Genomic DNA, 24,335 nt, shown 5'->3' on the forward strand with positions numbered 1-24,335 from the left:
ACTTCTGTTTCATATACTCCTTCTACCATTCTTTGCTATATGTTTATATACCTTGTGCTCAAAGACAAAAGGGTCTGCTTCAACTCTGGCCTACTCACTGCTTCTTCTCACAGAACGTAGTATTATCTCGGCAGGTTGGCCACTCTGATCCCCACTGTAAATAGACTGGGGTGGGGGGATGACATTTGGAGGTTGGGATAAGAGTCTGGGAGGGATGAGAAGCTGTGGACCACCGTCCCCTAACTTGCTTACGTTCTGGGGGAAAGTGCTTAGGACAGTGCCTGGTAAACACTCAGTAATTATTATCGCTGCTGCCATTGCTACTACATGTAACCCTTCATCTGCTCTTTGACAGAATATGTTGTGCTGAAAGAAAATTTCACGTTTATTTTCTAAACAAAATAAAAATAATGGGAATATGTGGAGACATTTTGTTGTGCTTTTTGTAATATCAAGTTTTGCTGGGAAGATAGCTTCCAACTATTCTTTCAATCTGTAATGTTAATCTGAAAGTTAGCAGCGTTCTCATTGCCAAAACAGAATAGGGTAATACATGTCTTATATTTCAGAGAGTGAAAATATGTTTTCTTTGATTGATCAGAGAATCTAATGTGTTGACTTTTATGGCTATGTTACTACTGTTTTCATCACTTGTGTTTGTATTGCTTTTTTTTTTTTTTTTGTATTGCTTTCTTAATGCTCCAGAGCATTTTCATATCTTTCTCTCTGCTGTGGTTTCAATATACTAATCCTAATAGTCCCAGGCTTTGCACAGTGAAAGATACTAATTGTATGAAATTATCTTATTAAGCATTTAATTTATGCAGTATGTTAACACTTGCTTTTCTAACTACAGCATGTTTTTTGCTTTGCTTTGAAAGAAAAATTTATAGATGCATGTTACCTAAATCAGAAAGCAGTGCATATTCAATTTAAATTTTTAAGATTATATGAAAAATTTAGCAGAAAGTTACATTCTCTGCATTCTTTAGCAGATGTCTTGCAAGTTAGATACAACTATCAAAATCCAAAGCCAAATTTTACTGTCTCTGGTTTCTGAAAATGGCTTTGAATTAAGTGGGTAATTACTAACACTCCACTAATAAGCAGTCCAGCTGGGCCCACTGGCTAAAGAGACCCTGAACACCAAAGCAATATTTCCAGGAAAATATTAATTTGTCTTAACCAGCTTATTTACGTAAAACAGACTAAATTTTTCAAGAAACCAAACCCTGTTATTTAACTAAGAGGGCATGTGCCTCGGCAGCCCCTGGTCCCATCCGTTCTTTTCCTTTGTTGACACGAATGAGTATGTTCCATACCACAAATGGTGGATGAAGACCTCCCGGGCACTGGGCTCGAGTCTGCTGTTTCTGAAAATAATTTGTGCGAGAATAACAAGGCCGATAAGGACTATTAGTGTGTACCTGTGTGGTTGTGCAGTGAGCAAAGCATACAGTTGTGCCTGCAGGGGCAAAACTGGTTCTGTTTTTAAAAGAATCAGTTTTAAAGGATTGTGTTCTTTCTCTCCCTGAACAAATCTGTAAATGTCAGGGCATGAATTGCACTTCTAAAACCTTATTGTTTTCCCTTTGTTTCTTAGTCAATCGGAAATGCTAAGACAACCAGGAATGATAATAGCAGCCGTTTTGGGAAGTACATTGAGATTGGTTTTGATAAGAGATATCGAATCATTGGTGCCAATATGAGAACTTACCTTTTAGAGAAGTCCAGAGTGGTGTTCCAGGTAAGCCGGGCAGGTATACATATAGATTGCCATATAATTCCAGAGCTCATGTTTGTTGGTGTGCATTTTATTCCCAGATGTTCTTGAGCATGTTATGCCAATATTACTACAAACCACACTTGGACTGAAACGTAAAACAGTGCCTGTCAGAGTATATCCCTTAGACTAATAGTCTTTGGGACTGGGCAGTGATTTAGATTTAATGGTTTTGACTGTTTCCTCCAAATGCTTGTAGGAAAAGCTTAGTTAAGAAGAGGCGCTAGGGAAGAGATATGGGAACATATGTATATGTATAACTGATTCACTTTGTTGTAAAGGAAAAACTAACACACTATTGTAAAACAGTTATACTCCAATAAAGATGTTTAAAAAAAAAAAAAAAAAGAAGAGGCGCTATTAGTTTAGTCTTGTCTGTCACATTTCCCAGTTGATAGGGAAGCCATTGGTCTATGCTTCAATGAGTTACAGTTTGAACTCAGTTAAAGAAAAAAAAAAAATTATCCTTGTCCTTTTTCCTTCCTTCTTCTCTCAGAATGTGATACCATTTAGATAGAATAATGAGGGTTAAAAGATCTTCACAAGTCAGTTGTGAACTACTGTCAGAGAACACACTCAAGTGTATGCATCAGTGCCAGACTTGCATTCGCACATACTCTCTTACTCCTTTTCGGGGGGTGGGGATCTCAGTTCCCCAGAGAGGACTAAACCTAGGCTACGGCAGTGAAAGCCCAGAATCCTCACCAGGGAACTTACTCCTTTTTTGTTTGTAAATGGGAAGTATTGCACATCACAGCACTGGCAGGTGTGCATTCACATGTTTATAGGTATACTCAGGGAATGTGGACTTATCATTGGAAAACTCCCCATATAGGACTCCTGGTGACCCACTGCATGCTGAGATGGGGTTCCTGTAGTCCCTTAACTAGATGCTCACCATATTGAGGTTCAAATAGTCCTGGCACTGCCATGTAGCAGAGTCTACAATTTCCATTGCACAAGTGCCTTAAGGCTTTGAAACTGTCTGGGGCATACTGAGAATCATGAGTTTGGGCAGCCTAGAGCTATCCTGGCTTTGGCTTTGGGGGTGTGCCTGATTTGTGGCTACCTAAATGTAATACCTGAGTTGTACAGCAAAGGAATAGTCACCCTCCTCCATTGTTCTAATATCCAGATACATGTAGAGCAGTGTTACTGCGCACGCATGTATACTTGAATAGGTCCAAAACAAAATGTTTAGTAGCCAGAGGAAACAATGGGGGAAATATATGTAGATCTAAGAGAAGATTGAATCTAAATAGTACAGATTTGATTGATAGGTAGATGATTAAAGGGAAAATGGGTATGGTGACCAGAGGCTAGTAGTGCTTAAGACAGAATGTTAAGGCCTAATCCTTATTGTCTTGTATAGAAACATTGAAGCAATTCTAGATGTTCCCCAACCCACAGGGCTATATAATATTGTGGATGTTTGGTTGTATCAAAGTGAGTCAAACAGTCAGAAAGAGCATACTTGATATTGTCCTTCATGTACAAAGATGACCAAAGCATTTCTGTAGATCCCCCTGCTTTTCTAGTTGTCTGTGTACTGAAACACCTGACCTCTTGCCTATTCATGCTTGTGGTCATTGGTATATTGTTAATTTGTTTAGTGTCTTCTGTGCATTAAACACAGAAAACTAAGTTTTCTTTACCAGACACCAGCCCCTGTTGGGCATCAAATCTGACCTTGGCCTTACGTGCTCTATTCTTCAGTTAACTGAATACGCTGCAGACTTCAAGGATATGACAATAGAGTATAATAATATTGTATAAACAATATTATTACAACTGTACTTTTAAAGTATATATATGGAAAAAGACTGTCGGAAAATAGTAAGAAATGATCTTAGAATTGTACATGATTTATTTTCTATTAAAAAAATTTTATTGATTTTTAAATATATAAACTAAAATGATATGGATGATGTAGTGCATTTGTGGATTTCTTACAAACAACTACAGTAGATGGTCCAGTCTAAAATATGGCAAAACTGAGATTTTTTTTTTCTAGTCAAAAGTCTTAGGAAGGCCATGAATCTAAGAAAATACTGTGAGAAAATATTGAGTATTGCAGGGAAAAAAGTAAAAAGGTTTTAGCTTCCCCCAAAGGCACTGATCTCTTATGACAGTGCCATATAGCAAGCTGTTCACTAGTTCAAAAAGCATTACTATCAGGTATATTATTTTGAATGTGACCAACAGATACACACTCACACAGATGCACACAGCCAATAAATCACAGGGTTTAATAATCATAGATATGTGTTAGGAAATTTGGGAGAGGACAGTTTATTTCATCAAATGAGATAATTAAATTTTTATTTTTATGATTGAATTTTCTGGATTTTAGATTAAAATGCTGTAATTGAAAACTCTTCTTTTTTCAAAGGCAGAAGAGGAGAGAAACTATCATATCTTCTATCAGCTTTGTGCCTCAGCAAAGTTACCTGAATTTAAAATGCTGCGATTAGGTATGAGTATGGCACTAGATTTATTGTGCTGGTATTGTCTTATGTTAATTTCTGAGTTCACAAATTTACTTCTTAAAAAGGAGATTATCTCATACTGAAATATTTATGGATGAAATGATAAGAGGCCTACAGTTGGCTTCAAGATAACTCATGGGATGAGGAAGTGGTGAGTGGCTGTATAAATGGAACAATATTGGCCTTGAGTTGATACTTGTTTAAGATGAGTGATGAGTACACAAGGGCTCATTATACTAGTTTCTGTACTGTTGTATATGTTTGAAATTTGCCTTGATTAAAAGGAAAAAAAATGTAAAGGAGTTTACGTGGTGGAAATCTATGAGGTTCCATAGGTGGAACTCTATGAAGAAGGGAGTAAAGTATTTGAAGAAATTATCCTAGCCTGTAGATTGGAATAAAACCTTTAGGAAAGGACTATTCATTTCACAAATTCTACAAACATTTTACTCCGTTATTTAATTTTGAGTCTTGTATTAAAATATAACTAAAACCACAGGAAGTCAAACTTCAGACTCTATACACTGAATTGTGCTGTCACTGCCTCTAATTCAGAGTGGACATAAGGGTAGAAGTCAAGGCCTTTTCATAGACTGCAAATCTTTTAAAAAAATTTTCCTTAATTTCAGGAGACGCAAATAACTTTCATTACACGAATCAAGGTGGCAGTCCTGTGATTGAAGGAGTAGATGATGCCAAGGAGATGGCACAAACCAGGCAGGCCTGCACTTTGCTAGGTATGTAATCTTATACTTGAATTTTTAGAAGCAATAGCTTTTTTTTTTTTTTTTTTGTGGTACACGGGCCTCTCACTGCTGTGGCCTCTCCCGTTGCGGAGCACGGGCTTCGGACACGCAGGCCCAGCAGCCATGGCCCACGGGCCCAGCCGCTCCGCAGCACGCGGGATCCTCCCGGACCGGGGCACGAACCCGTGTCCCCTGCATCGGCAGGCAGACTCCCAACCACTGCGCCACCAGGGAAGCCCAGAAGCAATAGCTTTTTGACTCAAGCAACATTTGATTGCAATATTGGCTTAGCTTCATATTAAGTGGTGAGAATTGTTGAGAGATTTAACATTCATTTTTGGTGTTTTGTTTTAAATTTATTTTTAGATTCTTTATAAAACACAGTTGGACAGCAAATGAGTACAGTGTTTCTCTTCGAGTTGATGGGGACTGTACTGAAATTAGGTTATGATGATGGTTGCATAACTCTGTAAATTTACTAAAAACCATTGAATTGCATATTTAAAATGGATAAATTTTATGGTATGCAAATTATTCCTCAGTAAAGCTATTTAAAACATACATTCAGGGGCTTCCCTGGTGACACAGTGGTTAAGAATCCGCCTGCCAATGCTGGGGATCCCACATGCCACGGAGCAACTAAGGCTGTGCACCACAACTACTGAACCCGCGTGCTGCAACTACTGAAGCCCACACACCTAGAGCCCGTGCTCTGCAACAAGAGAAGCCACCACAATGAGAAGCCCGCACACCACAAGGAGGAGTAGCCCCCACTCGCCACAATTGGAGAAAGCCCATGTGCAGCAACAAAGACCCAACGCAGCCAAAAATAAAATAAAAGTTTATTAAAAAAAAAAAAAACATTGAGGGCATCAGGGGATGTGGAACTGTTTACTTAAAATTTTGCAAAATCTGAAAGCTAGAGCCAAATGAAATGGGTTTCTACACAAAAACTCATGTTTTATAGGATTTTGGGGGGTTTGTTTTTTCGTTTTGGGTGTCTTTTGTGGCCTGGCAATGTGGTTGAGCTGGCTTGGTGACAAAACACTGTATTACTTGTAGTTTATTCTGTTTCTGAAATAGCTCATGTCACTGTCTTGTTTCTGGATTTAAAAAAATATTGGATCTACATATAAATAAATCGACCTTTAGAAATGTAGTTATATAACTTGTAGTGTTGAATTATTTATTTAAAAGCTTCAGAATATGAATAATTCTAAAGTCATATATTGGTACTTTGAGGGGTAACCTGAGGTGACTTAATTTAATTTAAAAGCAGTGCTAATCAAAGTATGGTCCAGGACCTCTATGGAGCTTGCAAAAATTTAGAATCTCAGACCCTGACTCAGACCTACTAAACCAGAATCTGCAATTTAACCAGATCCATTGGTGATTCATACGCATATTATAGTTTGAGAAACACTGCTTTACTTCCAGGGCTAACTCTGTTTGTAAATAGAAAATTGCAAATTTGAAAGAGCCATAATGTAGGAGATGGCAGAAACATTCCTTGTAAGATGAACTGTCAGTTACTCTGTATATAGTTACATATTTGGAAATCATTTTACTATTTTTACTCGAATATAATTTATATGTAATATTCTGAAAAAAATCTTACCTTATTGAAAAATGAAGCCTGAGCTGGTGAAATACCAAGGGCTGTCCGGCTTTCTCATCCTGCCTGATCCTTTAGGTCCTGCTCTAATGCTGCGTTTAGATACTCGCTCATCAGGCTGGGGTGCAACACCAGCCTGAGCACTTCTAATCTTGGGGTCTCTTTGACTTACAGTTGGTCTGTAGTTAGAAGAAGTAATTAAATAATCTGACTTTAAAAAGCCTTACTGGGCTACAACTTACATTTGGAGTAGAGATCAATAAAAAAGGTAATAATGTTAACGAGATAATTAAATTCAGTGTGTGACAGTGATGGTGATAGTTTGTTTAGCACCTACCATGTGTCACATAGTCTGTTAAGTTTACTATGTGCATTTTCTTATTTAATGTTTACAAACTCCCTTTGAGATAGTCCCTATTGTCCCTGTATCTCAAATGAGAAAACAGAAGGATAGAAGGGTGAAGTTACCTGCCCATGTGAGATGGCAGGTCAGGAGCAGAGCCAGGCCTCAAGCTGAGGTCTGTCTCATTCCACAGCCCATGCTCTCAACTATAATGCTAAAGTGTATTATGTGTTAATGTCAACAAAGATGAAAGTGTTGTTAACTATGACACATTATAATGTGTACAACATCTGGCATTATTTAAGAGTTAAAGATGGGCTTAAAATTGTCTGCTATAATTGTTTAGTTCCTGTTCTGAAATTGATCACTTGTTCATTTACTCTGTTGTTTCAGGAATTAGTGAATCTTATCAGATGGGAATTTTCCGAATACTTGCTGGCATCCTTCACTTAGGCAATGTTGGATTTATGTCTCGAGATTCAGACAGCTGCACAATCCCTGTAAGTTCAGAGCAAGCTTCCTGTGATGACAGTCGATTTATATTTTAGTTTTGTTGATTCTTTATGGAAACAATGTGTTTGAAGTCTCTTTATTAACTAACATTAGAAACTATCAGAGAGGTAATTATTAGATACACTATGCAGAATAGAATCTTGAATTGTAAACAAAGAAATGTGGATTCAGATCCCTGGTGCACAGTGATTGGGGTGGGGGTCAGAGGGAGGGGAGGAGAGAACTTGGATATATGTTTGAGCCGTATAAACAGCAGTGGGAAATATTAGATATGAAAGTTGGATTGGTGAGACTAGAGAGAAGGGCTCATTTGGCCCATGGCTCACATAGCAGAATTGGTAAGTTCATTTGTCTCCTCAGCTGTGGAAATATAATATGGTTTAAAAGTTACTGAAGAAACTGTTAAAAGTGGTTACTCCTGGGAAGAAGAATTAGATGGCTGGGGAGATAGGGCGTCTTCACTATGATTTACATATTCTTCCGCACGTAGTGATAACTACACACTGAGAATTAAAATTCAGTTCATTTGTTTAAACTGTAACAAAACCTGACAGTCTCAGATTGTTCTCATTGGGCATTTGTGATTTGTGGTATTTTCTGATCACCACCATCAAAGATTGCACACATACACACACTCACACTTACACACACGTACATATACAGTATATATTTATTAGGGTTTTTTTTTTTTTTTTTTTTTTTTGTGGTACGCGGGCCTCTCACTGTTGTGGTCTCTCCCGTTGTGGAGCACAGGCTCCGGACGCGCAGGCTCAGTGGCCATGGCTCACGGGCCCAGCCGCTCCGCGGCACGTGGGGTCTTCCCGGACCGGGGCACGAACCCGTGTCCCCTGCATCAGCAGGCGGACTCTCAACCACTGTGCCACCAGGGAAGCCCTTATTAGGTATTTTTAACTTTATTAAAATGGAGGCAGTTTTAATATAATTCTTTTCCATCCTGCTTCCTCAAGGATTATAATAGGAAACAATTTTGAGATTTATGTTTCACTCTTCCGACACCCAAGTTGATATTTGCAAATCTACATGTAGATTAATTCATATGACTTAAATTTGGGTAAATTAGACTTTAGTTTTGAAATACATGTTTCAATGTCTCTGCCTGGGTTCAATCCCAACTTTACTATTTACTCTCTATGTTTTAGGGTGAGTTGCTTAGCTTTTCTGAACCTCAGTTTGCTCATCTGTAAAATGAAAGAGACTTTCTTTTCTAGCAGTTTTGGACTGGTTGCTCTGATTGAGCTTCATGTTGGATAAATTATATATATATATATAAATTTTTTGCAGTATGCGGGCCTCTCACTGCTGTGGCCTCTCCCATTGCGGAGCACAGGCTCCAGACGTGCAGCCCCAGCAGCCATGGCTCATGGGCCCAGCCGCTCCGCGGCATGTGGGATCTTCCCAGACTGGGACACGAACCCGTGTCCCCTGCATCGGCAGGCTGACTCTCAACCACTGCGCCACCAGGGAAGCCCTGGATAAATTATATTTTAAAATATTTTAAATAAATACATAAGAACTTCTCAGAGGCTATAAACGGAGTGAAAACAGGAACTCAGAGAATGAAGCAGAACCCTGAAGCTAAGACTCACTTGGAGGGCGTTTGCTGAACCCAGTGACGTTGAGCTTCAGTTTTTATAGCCAAATGGGGTGCAGAAGACAAAAAAACAAAGCCTAGGACTCGTATAAACAGGGGAACAGGAAGGAAAACTTCTGGCTAAAGCTGAGACCCTAAATGAGGAACTTGCTCACCACACTCTCCAAGAGTACAAAGAAAAAGAAAGTCTCAAAGCTAAGCAGAAGGGAAAAACATAGTTCCCTAAAAATTTATAACAATAAACTGACCCTCACACATACTTCCCAGTCTGATTTCATAGTTCCTGGATGGTCCTCAAAAGCTACATACACAAAACTTGGTTTAAATTGGTCCTGGATTGGTAGTGCCCTGGATGTCTGACAGAAGCAAATGCAAATCCACCTTCAATCCAGGACTCAACAGAGTCCCAGAAGAAAAGTTACAAGAAATATTGGCTCACAGTCAAAAATCTCAAATCCTATGATAAAACAAAATAGAGCTAGGTGAAACAACAGAGAGCAGAGTCAAACCTACTAATAATGCTGAAAGAAATTAACAGCATGTTTGACACAACCGAATAGGGAAGTGATGAGCTGGAAGACAGAAGTGAAGAAATGGTCCAAAATGCAAGATGGCCCCCAAGCTGGAGCCCTTAACAATAGTTAAAAGAGACGAAGGATGGAGTAATAAAATCTAATTTTAATATAATGAGAATTCCTAAGGGAGAGAAAGAAGAGAATGAGGCAGACATAATGTTTGAAGAGGTAATTACTAACAAATTTCAGAACTTGTGAAAATGACACTACACCACAGATTTGGAAAGGCCAAAAAATCCCAGTTAGGATAAATAAAAAGAAATCCACACCTAGGCACACCGTAATGCTACCACAGGCGAAGAGAAAAATCTTAAAACAGGAGAGAAATAAGACATACCACTCTTGAAGTAGCAATTAAACTGATAGCTCACTTCCCAACTGCAGTAATAGGAGCCAGAAAACAGTGGACTATCATCAGTGTTCTAGAGTAAATAACTACTAACTTAGAACTGTATATCCAGTAAAGATATCTTTCTACAATGAGGAAAAAACCAGAGGTGTTTTCAGACAAATAGAAACTTGTGAGAATTTGTCACCAATAGACCTTCACTAAAGGAAATATTAAAAGACATAGTTTAGGCAGAAGGAAAGGGATCCCAGATACAAGATCTAAAATTCCAGAAGAATTGGTAAATCAATAAACTAGTAAAGGGCTTCCCTGGTGGCGCAGTGGTTGAGAATCTGCCTGCCAATGCAGTGGACATAGGTTTGAGCCCTGGTCCGGGAAGATCCCACATGCTGTGGAGCAGCTAGGCCCATGAGCCACAACTACTGAAGCCCATGCACCTAGAGCCCATGCTCCGCAACGGGAGAGGCCACCACAATGAGGCCCATGCACCGTGGCAGGGAGTGGCCTCGGCTCTCCACAACTGGAGAGGGCCCACACGTAGCAGTGAAGACCCCAATGCAGCCATAAATAAATTAATTAATTAAAAAAATAATAAACTAGTAAAGTATGGGCAAATGTAGATAAAATTTGATTAATTAAAAGAATAATAATAATGACTAGTGTATTGGGCCACAAAATACTTATTCATTACAGAGGGAAAGGTAATGGAGAAACCTGGCAGATATTCCCTTAACCAAGCAACCAGTCAGCATCACACGAGTTCTGATGCAGCCCTCTGAGGAGGGTGCCACATCACTTCTCTAGCATTCCTGCGAAAAAGCATGGCCCAAATCTGAGGCAACATCATACAGACCCAAACTGAGAGACATACTATTTTTCTAAAATGTTAAGTTCTCAAAAGACAAAAAAAAAAAGAGTGAAGAGCTACTCAAATTAAAGGTGATTAATAAAACAAGATGACTAAATTCAATGTATAAACCTAGATTGGATCCTGGACCATAGAAATGTGGGCTCCCCCAGCCCACCCTCAGAGGACATTATTAGGTCAATCAGCAAAATTTGAATTAGATCTGCAGGCGAGGTAATAGGGTTGTATCATTGCTAATTTCCTGATTTTAATCACTATACTATAGTTATATAAGATAATGTCTTTGGATTTTAGGAAATGAACAGTAAAATATTTAGAACCAAAAGAGCATCAGGTTTGTAACATGCTCTCAAAAGGTTCTGAAAAAATAACATGTATGTATATGTACGTGAAAGAGTGAGAAAGAAAGAGAATGATACAAGCAAACTCCGTAAAATATTAATATTTAGGGAATCTGGGTGAAGGGAATTCTTAGTACTCTTCTTGCAACTTTTCTGTTAGTCTGAAATTAGTTCAAAATAAAAAGTTTTAAAAAAATAAAGTGAATCACCAGCCCTTCCTTCCCCCCAAAAAAGATGGAACTAAAATACTGGATAACAAAGCTTATAGATTGGGGTGGAATGTTTGGAGTTCGTGTTAGTTAATTACACTAAGTTAACTAATGTAACTTAATGCTTCTATCATAAAAATAGAAACAGAAGGTAAACCTTTCAAACTAGTAGAGAGAAAAATTAACTGAAAAAAATAATCCAAACATAGCAAGAGAGGTAGAGAAAATTTTAGAAAAGGTGGGACAAGTAAAGGCACAAAATAAGGTAGAAATAATTACAAGTGAACCAATGTTTCAGCTAATATGGATTGTCAGACTGGTTTTAGAATTCAGGTATGTACTTTTGAAAGACACATTCCTAAAACATAAAGGTACAGATAGTTCGAAAGTAAAAGGTTTAGAAAACACACACCATAATAGCTAGAAAAAAACGCAGACCTATATTGATCCTGGACAAAACAGACTTTGAGGCCAAAAGCTATACTGGAGATAGAGTCACTATGGGTTTTTTTTTTTAAATTTTATTTATTTTTTTATACAGCAGGTTCTTATTAGTCATCCATTTTATACATATCAGTGTATAAATGTCAATCTCAATCTCCCAATTCATCACACCACCACCACCCGCCCCTGCCACTTTGCCCCCTTGGTGTCCATGCATTTGTTCTCTGCATCTGTGTCTCAATTTCTGCCTTAGAAATTGGTTCATCTGTACCATTTTTTTAGGTTCCACAGATATGCATTAATATATGATATTTGTTTTTCTCTTCTGACTTACTTCACTCTGTATGACAGTCTCTAGATCCATACACGTCTCTACAAATGACCCAATTTCGTTCCTTTTTATGGCTGAGTAATATTCCATTGTATATATGTACCACAACTTCTTTATCCATTCATCTGTCGATGGGCATTTAGGTTGCTTCCATGTCCTGGATATTGTAAATAGTGCTGCAATGAACATTGGGGTACATGTGTCTTTTTGAATTATGGTTTTCTCAGGGTGTATGCCCAGTAGTGGGATTGCTGGGCCATATGGTAATTCTATTTTTAGTTTTTTAAGGAACCTCCATACTGTACTCCATTGTAGCTGTATCAATTTACATTCCCACCAACAGTGCAAGAGGGTTCCCTTTTCTCCACACCCTCTCCAGCATTTGTTGTTTGTAGATTTTCTGATGATGCCCATTCTAACTGGTGTGAGGTGATACCTCATTGTAGATTTGATTTGCATTTCTCTAATAATTAGTGATGTTGAGCAGCTTTTCATGTGCTTCTTGGCCATCTGTTTGTCTTCTTTGGAGAAATGTCTATTTAGGTCTTCTCCCCACTTTTGGATTGGGTTGTTTATGTATGTATGTATGTATTTATTTATTTAGGCTGTGTTGGGTTTTCATTTCTGTGCAAGGGCTTTCTCTAGTTGTGGCAAGCGGAGGCCACTCTTCATCGTGGTGACGGGCCTCTCGCTATCGCGGCCTCTCTTATTGTGGAGCACAGGCCCCAGACGTGCAGGCTCAGTAGTTGTGGCTCATGGGCCCAGTTGCTCCACTGCATGTGGGATCTTTCCAGACCAGGGCTCGAACCCGTGTCCCTTGCATTGGCAGGCAGATTCTCAACCCCTGCAACACCAGCAAAGCCCGGGTTGTTTATTTTTTTAATATTGAGCTGCATGAGCTGTTTATATATTTTTTAGATTAATCCTGTCTCCGTTGATTCGTGTGCAAATATTTTCTCCCATTCTGAGGGTTGTCTTTTCATCTTGTTTGTAGTTTCCTTTGCTGTGCAAAAACTTTTAAGTTTCATTTGATCCCATTTGTTTATTTTTGGTTTTGTTTCCATTACTCTAGGAGGTGGTCCAAAAAAGATCTTGCTGTGATTTATGTCAAAGAGTGTTCTTCCTATGTTTTCCTCTAAGAGTTTATAGTGTCCGGTCTTAAATTTAGGTCTCTAATCCATTTTGAGTTCATTTTTGTGTATGGTGTTAGGGAGTGTTCTAATTACATTATTTTACATGTAGCTGTCCATTTCTCCCAGCACCACTTAATGAAGAGGCTGTCTTTTCTCCATTGTACAGCCTTACCTCCTTTGTCATAGATTAGTTGACCATAGGTTCATGGGTTTATCTCTGGGCTTTCTATCCTGTTCCATTGATCTATATTTCTGTTTTTGTGCCAGTACCATATTGTCTAGATTACTGTAGCTTTGTCATATAGTCTGAAGTCCAGGAGCCTGATTCCTCCAGCTCTGTTTTTTTCCCTCAAGACCGCTTTGGCTATTCGGGGTCCTTTGTGTCTCTGTACAAATTTTAAGATTTTTTGTTCTAGTTCTGTAAAAAATGCCATTGGTGGCTTTCCTAGTGGCACAGTGGTTGAGAGTCCGCCTGCCAATGCAGGGGACACGGGTTCGTGCCCTGGTCTGGGAAGATCCCACATGCTGCGGAGCGGCTAGGCCCGTGAGCCGTGGCCGCTGAGCCTGTGCGTCCAGAGCCTGTGCTCCGCAATGGGAGAGGCCACAACAGTGAGAGGCCCACATACCACCAAAAACAAAAAAAATGCCAATGGTAATTTGATGGGGATTGCACTGAATCTGTAGATCGCTTTGGGTAGTATAGTCATTTTCACAATATTGATTCTTCCAATCAAAGAACATGGTATATCTCTCCATCTGATGGTGTCATCTTTAATTTCTTTCATCAGTGTCTTATAATTTTCTGCATACAGGTCTTTTGTCTCCCTAGGGAGGTTTATTCCTAGGTATTCTATACTTTTTTTTGCAAATGGGAATGTTTCCTTAATTTCTCTTTCAGATTTTTCATCATTAGTGTATAGGAATGCAAGAGATTTCTGTGCATTAATTTTGTATCCTGCAACTTTACCAAATTCATTGATTAGCTCTAGTAGTTTTCTGGAGGCATCTTTTTCTCTACATATAGTATCATGTCATCTGCAAACAGTGACAGTTTTACTTCTTCTTTTCCAGTTTGTATTCCTTTTATTTCTTTCTCTTCTCTGATTGCTGTGGCTAGGACTTCCAAAACTATGTTGAATAATAGTGGTGAGAGTGGACATCCTTGTCTTGTTCCTGATCTGACAGGAAATGCTTTCAGTTTTTCACCATTGAGAATGATGTTTGTTGTGGGTTTGTTGTATGTGGCCTTTATTATGTTGAGGTAATTTCCCTCTATGCCCACTTTCTGGAGAGTTTTTATCATAAATGGGTGTTGAATTTTGTCAAAAGCTTTTTCTGCATCTATTGAGATGATCATATGGTTTTTCTTCTTCAATTTGTTAATATGGTGTATCACATTGGTTAATTTGCATATATTGAAGAATCCTTGCATCCCTGGGATAAATCCCACTTGATCATGGTGTATGATTCTTTTAATGCGTTGTTGGATTCTGTTTGCTAGCATTTTGTTGAGGATTTTTGCATCTATATTCATCAGTGATATTGGTTTGTAATTTCCTTTTTTTGTAGTATTTGTCTGGTTTTGGTATCAGGGTGATGGTGGTCTCATAGAATGAGTTTTGGAGTGTTCCTTCCTCTGCAATTTTTTGGAAAAGTTTGAAAAGGATGGGTGTTAGCTCTTCTCTAAATATTTGATAGAATTCACCTGTGAAACCATCTGGTCCTGGACTTTTGTTTGTTGGAAGATTTTTAATCACAGTTTCAATTTCATTACTTGTGATTGGTCTGTTCATATTTTCTATTTCTTCCTGGTTCAGTCTTGGGAGGTTATACCTCTCTAAGAATTTGTCCGTTTCTTCCAGGTTGTCCATTTTATTGGCATAGAGTTGCTTGTAGTAGTCTCTTAGGATGCTTTGTATTTCTGTGGTGTATGTTGTAACTTCTCCTTTTTCATTTCTAATTTTAATGATTTGAGTACTCTCCTTCTTTTTCTTGATGAGTCTGGCTAATGGTTTTTCAATTTTGTTTATCTTCTCAAAGAACCATCTTTTAGTTTTATTGATCTTTGCTATTGTTTTCTTTGTTTCTATTTCATTTATTTCTGCTCTGATCTTTATGATTTCTTTCCTTCTAATAACTGGGTTTTGGTTGTTCTTCTTTCTCTAGTTCCTTTAGGTGTAAGGTTAGATTGTTTATTTGAGATGTTTGTTGTTTCTAGAGGTAGGATTGTATTGCTATAAACTTCCCTCTTAGAACTGCTTTTGCTGCATCCCATAGGTTTTGGATCATCATGTTTTCATTGTCATTTGTCTCTAGGTATTTTTTTATTTCCTCAGTGATCTCTTGGTTATTTAGTAAAGTATTGTTTAGCCTCCATGTGTTTGTTTTTTGATATTCTTTTCCCTGTAATTGATTTCTAATCTCATAGCGTCGTGGTCAGAAAAGATGCTTGATACAATTTCAGTGTTCTTAAATTTACTGAGGCTTGACTTGTGACCCTAGATGTGATCAATCCTGGAGAATATTCCATGCGCACTTGCAAAGAAAGTGTAATCTGCTGTTTTTGGATGGAATGTCCTATAAATATCGATTAAATCTATCTGGTCTATTGTGTCATTTAAAGCTTCTGTTTCCTTATTAATCTTCTGTTTTCATGATCTGTCCATTGGTGTAAGTGAGGTGTTAACGTCCCCCACTATTATTGTATTACTGTCGATTTCCTCTTTTATAGCTGTTAGCAGTTGCCTTATGTATTGAGGTGTTCCTATGTTGGGTCCGTATATATTTATAATTGTTATATCTTCTTGGATTGATTCCTTGATCATTATGTAGTGTCCTTCCCATTCTTTATTTTAAAGTCTGTTTTATCTGATATGAATATTGCTACTCCAGCTTTCTTTTGATTTCCATTTGCATGGAATATCTTTTTCCATCTCCTAACTTTCAGTCTGTATGTGTTCCTAGGTCTGAAGTGGGTCTTTTGTAGACAGCATATAAATGGATCTTGTTTTTGTATTCATTCAGCGACCCTCTGTCTTTTGGTTGGAGCATTTAATTCATTCACGTTTAAGGTAATTATTGATATGTATGTTCCTATGACCATTTTCTTAATTGTTCTGGGTTTGTTTTTGTAGGTCCTTTTCTTCTCTTGTGTTTCCCACTTAGAGAAGTTCCTTTAGCATTTGTTGTAGAGCTGGTTTGGTGGTTGCTGAATTCTCTTAGCTTTTGCTTGTCTGTAAAGCTTTTGACTTCTCCATCAAATCTGAATGAGATCCTTGCCGGGTAGAGTAATCTTGGTTGTAGTTTCTTCCCTTCCATCACTTTAAACATGTCATGCCACTCCCTTCTGGCTTGTAGAGTTTCTGCTGAGAAATCAGCTGTTAACCTCATGGGAGTCCCCTTGTATGTTACTTGTCGTTTTTCCCTTGCTTGCTGCTTTCAATAATTTTTCTTTGTCTTTAATTTTTGCCAATTTGATTACTATGTGTCTAGGCATGTTTCTCCTTGGGTTTATCCTGTATGGGACTCTCTGTGCTTCCTGGACTTGGGTGGCTATTTCCTTTCCCATGTTAGGGAAGTTTGAACCATAATCTCTTCAAATATTTTCTCGAGTCCTTTCTCTCCCGCTTCCCCTTTTGGGACCTCTATAATGCGAATGTTGTTGCATTTAATGTTGTCCCAGAGGTCTCTTAGGCTGACTTCATTTCTTTTCATTCTTTTTTCTTGATTCTCTTCTGCAGCAGTGAATTCCACCATTCTCTCTTCCAGGTCACTTACCTGTTCTTCTGCCTCAGTTATTCTTCTATTTATTCCTTCTAATGTAGTTTTCAATTCAGTTATTGTATTGTTCATCTCTCTTTGTTTGTTCTTTAATTCTTCTAGGTCTTTGTTAAACACTTCTTGCATCTTCTCGATCTTTGCCTCCATTCTTTTTCTGAGATCCTGGATCATCTTCACTATCATTATTTTTTAATATATTTTTTAACATCTTTATTAGAGTATAATTGCTTTACAATCGTGTGTCAGTTTCTGCCTTATAACAAAGTGAATCAGTTATACATATACATATGTCCCCATATCTCTTCCCTCTTGCATCTCCCTCCCTCCCACCCTCCCTACCCCACCCCTCTAGGTGGTCACAAAGCACTGAGATGATCTCCCTGTGCTATGCGGCTGCTTCCCACTACCTATCTATTTTACGTTTGGTAGAGTATATATTTCCACGTCACTCTCTCACTTTGTCCCAGCTTACCCTTCCCCCTCCCCATATCCTCAAGTCCATTCTCTAGTAGGTCTGCATCTTTATTCCCATCTTGCTCCTAGGTTTTTCTGATCAATTTCTTTCTTTCTTTTTTTTTTTTTTAGATTCCATGTATATGTGTTAGCATACGGTATTTGTTTTTCTCTTTCTGACTTACTTCACTCTGTATGACAGTCTCTAGGTCCATCCACCTCACTACAAATAACTCAGTTTAGTTCCTTTTTATGGCTGAGTAATATTCCATTGTGTATATATGCCACATCCCCACATAGCACAGGGAGATCAGTTCGGTGCTTTGTGACTACCTAGAGGGGTGGGAATGGCGAGGGTGGGGTGGAGAGAGATGCAAGAGGGAAGAGATTTGGAGACATATGTATATGTATAACTGATTCACTTTATTATAAAGCAGAAACTGACACACCATTGTAAAGCAATTATACTCTAATAAAGATGTTAAAAAAATAGACAGGTCTATCATAGTGGGATATTACTGACTTCTCTAAATTATTCATAGGTAAAGAAGTCCAAAAATTAGTTAGGTTATAGAAAATTTGAACAAAACAGTTAACAACGTTAATCTAATAGAATAATGTGTTAACGCCTTTCAAATAGAATGTTTAGAGAGTGCTGATCCACTTCTAAATGATGTCATACCATTCATATATATAAATGAATGAAATAAGCTGCTTATTTAACGGAGTTGATCCATGTTGTTGGTAATGCTGCTGATTTGTATCTGAAGTGATTACTTGGGAGGAGGGAAGATGAAAGAAGGAAGGGATTGCTTCAGTGGGAAGGTTCAGCGGATGAGGATGTCAGGAGACCAAGGTTCTAATGGCAATTCTGACATAAACTTGTTGTGTGATTTTTAAAAAAATATTTATTTATTTATTTGGCTGTGCCGGGTCTTAGTTGTGGCATTTGGGATCTGTACTTGTGGCATGCGAACTCCTAGTTGCTGCATGTGGGGTCTAGTTCCCTGACTAGGGATCAAATCTGAGCCTCCTGCATTGGGAGCATGGAGCCTTAGCCACTGGAACACCAGGGAAGTCCCTGGTTGTGTGTTTTTCAACAAACTATTCTCTTGGATCTTATTTCCTCATTTGTAAATTAGAGATAAGAGTGTTCACCCTACCTATTCCCCTGGAATGTTATCAGATGCATTTGAAATGTGTGAGTGAAGATGTTGAAAAATATAATGCACTAACATGGGTTAAATTTAAAAAGTGTTTATTGAATCCCTACTCATGCAAAGCCTATGGAAGACAGCTGTAGGGGATACAGGATCCCTGTAGGTGATACAGTGGATGCTTAGATTAGAGATTCTAGTCTAAGAAGTCACACAAATAACTGTCAGGTTAACTGTTTATAACCCTTAAGTACCCCACCCCCCATGGGCCCCCATTGCTCTTAGTGGAAAGACCAGCCATAGTATAGCCTCTGGCTTCATCTCATACATTTTCTCCCTCACTCAGCTTCAATCCCTCACGTCTCTGGTTTCCCTCCCACCACAGGACTTTTATACCAGATGTACCCTCAGCTTGGAAGACCCTTTCACCAAGTTAACACCTTCTCATCCTTCAGATCTCAACTCCATTTCTCAAGGCCCCGTCTCTTGCCTCCCTCAATAGGGCATTCTCCTTTCACATGACATCTTAGTATAGTGTCCTCCTTTGTAGTAATTTTAATTTTAGGGAGCAATCATTTAGTTAACACCTATTTCCCCTAGTGACTGTAAGTTCTAGGAGGACAGGGTACATGTCTGTTTTTGTTTGCTGGCATATAATAGACACTCAGTAAACATTTGTAGACAAGCTGACTCATTTTATGACTGACTGAATGAATGAATGTGCCTAAAGAGAGATCCAAACAAGTACTCTCAGGAAACAAAGGAAGAGGTAATTTTTTAAATGAGCCCTAGAAGAGATTACAAAATCCTGCCTAGATGCTGGTTTGATGGATGATTGTGATTATAACTGATCAGCTTCAGGTGATCTTGGTGTTTGTTATAACAAAGAAATTGCTGGGTTTTAATTGTTATCTCTTTGTTAGTATTTTTTAGTAAATTTTTGCTTAATTGATCTGGTCCTAGGAGATAACCCATTCTCTTTTGGCAGCCCAAGCATGAACCTCTCAGCATCTTCTGTGACCTCATGGCTGTGGACTTTGAGGAGATGTGTCACTGGCTCTGCCATCGGAAGCTGGCTACTGCCACGGAGACATACATCAAGCCCATCTCCAAGCTGCAGGCCACGAATGCCCGCGATGCATTGGCCAAGCACATCTATGCCAAGCTCTTTAACTGGATTGTAGATCATGTCAATCAAGTTCTCCATTCTGCTGTCAAACAGCACTCTTTTATCGGTGTGCTGGACATTTATGGGTAAGTGTATTTGGCTTAGTGGTCTGAGCATTTCTTTCTAGAGACTATCTAGTAACTCTAAGTGGGTATTTGATTATGTTTCCTACTGGTGAGGAGAAGGGAAAATTAGAAGATAATTTTTAAAAGTCTAATTTCATTTGCTAGTTTGCCTTCTCTGGGTACCTTTCTTTAATGTTAAAACCCTTCCTGTATATTTGCGCTTTACGATGACTTTTTCATTATCTGGTTCAGTTTTTCAAAAGAGTGTATGAAATTTCTATTCCCCATTCCTTTCTATGTGTATATAGACACTGTGCATCTCTGACCTGACAAGAGCAATGGCTTTATCGTAATTCTGATTGTTCCCTACTTGAGGATGAATATGCCGTCCAGAGTATATACTGTTAGACATGTCCGTAGGCTGCAGCCTTTAAAAAATCTCGCTGCCACCTGGCTGATGCTTATCTGCTGGGTACATATTTCATGTTACTGAGTTACAAAACCTTATTTATCTTCACTGATGTGTTAAGAAAGTTTCACAATGTTGGGGAATTTCCTATTTCTTTCTTTCTGATTTGGACATTTTAAACATTTTTTAAAGTTATTTCTTCCTTTTTCTCCTCTTCCCATGTTACTTTTGGTTTTACAGATTTGAAACATTTGAGATAAATAGTTTTGAACAGTTCTGCATAAATTATGCAAATGAAAAACTACAGCAACAATTCAATATGGTAAGAATTTTCTTGCTTGAATAATATTCTACCAAAAATTATTCTCTTGAATTCCTAGTATGTGTTTAAAGTTTGGTTCCAGAAATGAAGTTGTGAATTGCAATTATTATCTATGGTTTAAAACAGCTAAACTGCTGAGGAGCTTAGGATTAGTAAATGCTGCAACCTTGGAAAGATGTTTATGGTCCAGATTGGATTCAAGGTCATCCTTGGATTGCTGTTTGAGAATAGTGAAAACTTGGTCCAAATAAATTGAGAGAGGGAAGCTGAAAGTGTGTTAAGTAGTAATATAGGGGGTGTAAAACTTTGATCCCCAGGATATCCTTTAGTTGGCCCTTCCTGAGGCTAACTATATGTGGAGTTATGACTATCTTAACTCTTACTTGCTGTATTAGCAAGAGGTCAGAACAAGAAAGCCAGGACATATTCTCTTTTCTACATATATATCAAGAAATCAATAGATAATGTTTCAAATGAATAAATAAAATAATAGCTGGGGGCTTCCCTGGTGGCGCAGTGGTTGGGAGTCCGCCTACCGATGCAGGGGACGCGGGTTCGTGCCCCGGTCCGGGAAGATCCCACATGCCGCGGAGCGGCTGGGCCTGTGAGCCATGGCCGCTGGGCCTGGGCATCCGGAGCCTGTGCTCCGCAACGGGAGAGGTCACAACAGTGAGAGGCCTGCATACCCCCCCCCAAAAAAAATAGCTGGTAAACATATTCTTTAGAGGTAAATGTCAGAAGAAATAGCTGAGGGAGTTAAAAATGGTCACTTGCAGGGAATGAGACTGGGGTTGGGGAGGGAGGGATAGGATAAGGGATTGTTACTTGTCATCATAAAACCTTTAAACTATTTGATTTTCAAAAAATATTGCATGTACTTTGATAAAAATTTGGACCACCTTTATTTAGCAAATTAATCTACTTAGTACAGTGAAATAATGTAGAGGTGATCTTAAAATCTTAGGCTTATGACTGTTTCTACAAAAATATGACTGGTATATTTTGCATCTCTGCATAAGGAACACTAATAAAAACCTATCAGAGGGTATCCCTGGTGGCGCAGTGGTTGAGAGTCCGCCTGCCGATGCAGGGGACACGGGTTCGCACCCCAGTCTGGGAAGATCATACATGCCGCGGAGCGGCTGGGCCTGTGAGCCGTGGCCACTGAGCCTGCGCGTCCAGAGCCTGTGCTCCTTGACGGGAGAGGCCACAACAGTGAGAGGCCTGCATACCGCAAAAAAACAAAACAAAACCTATCAGAGACTAAATTGAGCTTTATTTTTTCTCAAGGTTTTCCTGAGTTTCTCAATATTTTAATCAATGGCACAGCCTTCTGTTCTTTCCCAGTATATTTTGGCACAAGCTGACTGGAAGTATAAGGAACCAGGGCCAGCCTTATTAAGGACTGGCTAATTTGTTTATTTCTCAAGGACCTCATATCTCTGCATGTGTGTTTCTGACTCTCTCCTTTCTCTTTCCCTCTTTCTGTCTCTATCCATCTGTTTCTCCTCTCTCTCTCTCTCTCACTCACTCACACACACACACACTGCATCTTAGCCTCTCTCTGCACAACTGCTCCACTCACTCTTATCAGATGGCATATATTTTTTCTTCTGTTCTGTATATATTTTGTCAAGGTTTCTGCTTCCTCACTCACCTCACACTTCCTGTGAACCAAGCAGTGGTTGGAATGCTCCCATCCTCTTAACTTGTTTAACTCTCATTCATCTTGAGTTCTTTCAGCATCAGCTTCCACTGTTAATTGCCTGTTTCCTAGTTCTTATACCGGAGAAAGAGAATTTGATTAACCCAGTTCATCCATTCATCAGAGATCTCGGGCACTTGACTAGCTGTGACTAGGAGCACGGGGTCTCACAGTAAAGACTTTGGTACTTAGGGCTGCGCCCTCAGCAGGGGCTGTGGGTAGGGCAGTGGGCAGGAAAAGCATGGTGATTGGCAGGTTTAGTGCTTGGAGGCATTACCTTATCCACCAAGGATCTCTTTCCATATTGAACCTCATGCCCACCTGTCATTTTGGCAGTTGAGAATCGAAAATTTTTGAGGCCCCATGGATTTTGCCAAACTAAACATAGAGACTTGTATGAGAAACAGGCTCTAAAGTTTGGAGCAGTGTTTTTGCTGTCAATGTGGAAACTGCACTGCATGTAAGTTAATGAATTTTTTAAAAGATAGGGCTCATTGTTTTGGAAATTATTGGTACCATCAGGCAGGGCATCTAGCTGACACACGGTGCCCTACTTGCCTTCTCATTAATCAAAAAAACAGAAGAAATTTGCTTTCTAATTAACATGACATAAATATTTATATGGATGACAGGTTTGGTTGTTGTTGTTGTTTTTAACTAAAGCTTTTGCAGCTGCTAGACAATAAATGCTGTAAATGAGCCAAGAGCAGCATTATAATAAGTGTAGAATAAAGTGGAAAAATTCCAGATGCGTGGGGAGAGTAAAGCATCAGAAATTTTGGTAACCCCTAAGTTTCATGGGGTTTTGGGTTCTAGGAAATACATGTTGTCTGGTAATAGCCGCAGAGGGCTTATCTTCCCAGAAAGGTTGCAAGATGTGTGAGATGAACCAAGATGACAAAGGAGACAAGAAAGAAAGCAGAACCCTCCAAGAACAAATGAGTAGAGGTCATTAGCATCTGTAGAGACTAGAATTTATGGGTTGGCTTCATTGGCTGTGGAGCTTGAAGCAGGAGCTGCAGCAGTGGTTAGATTGCCCTTCCCTCCTGGACCAACTTAACTACCTTTCACTGAAGAACTCAGATCACACAGCCCTTCCTCAAGGAAGCCTTCCCTCGCCACCCTGTATCCAAACTGGATAAGGACTCCTGCTCTCATGGCTCGCCATTATTTTCCTCTGGAACATTATTACAGTTTGTAATTATATTTCTTGTGATTACTTGATTTCTGTTTCTCCCACTAGTCTTCAAAGTCCATGAGGGCAGAGCCCATGTCTATTTTGCTAGTGGTATGCAGTGACTGGCATAGGATAGGCAGTCAATACATATTTCTGCTAAATGCTTCAGCCATTCCTTCTCAATGGAGATGAGAAGCATTTAGCAGAAATAGCAATGGATTCATAGTGGTTGCAGCTGCTTGCAGATTTGGATGTAGAAGCCAGAAAAGTGAGCCATAGATTCCCTGACTGTGGAGGATAATCAAGGCAGACACAAAAGACCAACTGTTAATCTAATTCTGAGGCACATGAACTTCAACACCACAGTCCCTTAAGAGAATTACTTTGTTATGCTGTAAGCATCACCCAGAATGTTTCAGTAGTCTGGAGGGCATCCTCTCTGCATAGTTTGTTCAAGGCCAGCTAAGGCATTTCTGTGCCCATATGGGCAGCAACACTGTGCAATAATTTAAGGGACCAAAAAGTATATAGTGAAGTTTGGGATATATATCAAAAAGACTGCCATATTTATCAGCTATTTAAGTATTCACATACTTAGATTTTCTTGTTTGCCGAAAATCCTTTATTGCTGAGGTTTTACTGTCTGTGGTTTATATTTGCTTTCTTATTTTGTTCTCTGCATGTAAATCATGCTTCTCCAAGATTGTTGCTAGAAGCCATTGACTATCTCAAATTATGTTGGTATCCT

The 24,335-nt window shown here is 38.9% G+C and overlaps 1 protein-coding gene across 1 annotated transcript in view; it reads left to right on the forward strand.

The window, feature by feature from the left end:
* The window catches only part of MYO5A (myosin VA), a 201,027-nt gene that overhangs the window by 94,763 nt on the left and 81,929 nt on the right, over positions 1 to 24,335 (forward strand). The window contains exons 6-11 of the mRNA XM_059056163.2: positions 1,604 to 1,747; positions 4,176 to 4,257; positions 4,902 to 5,009; positions 7,370 to 7,476; positions 19,730 to 19,995; positions 20,624 to 20,705. Of these exons, the coding sequence (XP_058912146.1) occupies positions 1,604 to 1,747; positions 4,176 to 4,257; positions 4,902 to 5,009; positions 7,370 to 7,476; positions 19,730 to 19,995; positions 20,624 to 20,705 (789 nt within the window). The remainder of the gene's footprint in view (positions 1 to 1,603; positions 1,748 to 4,175; positions 4,258 to 4,901; positions 5,010 to 7,369; positions 7,477 to 19,729; positions 19,996 to 20,623; positions 20,706 to 24,335) is intronic.

This window comes from Kogia breviceps, chromosome 3 (assembly GCF_026419965.1).
Source record: "Kogia breviceps isolate mKogBre1 chromosome 3, mKogBre1 haplotype 1, whole genome shotgun sequence".
Taxonomy (NCBI): Eukaryota; Metazoa; Chordata; class Mammalia; order Artiodactyla; family Physeteridae; genus Kogia; species Kogia breviceps.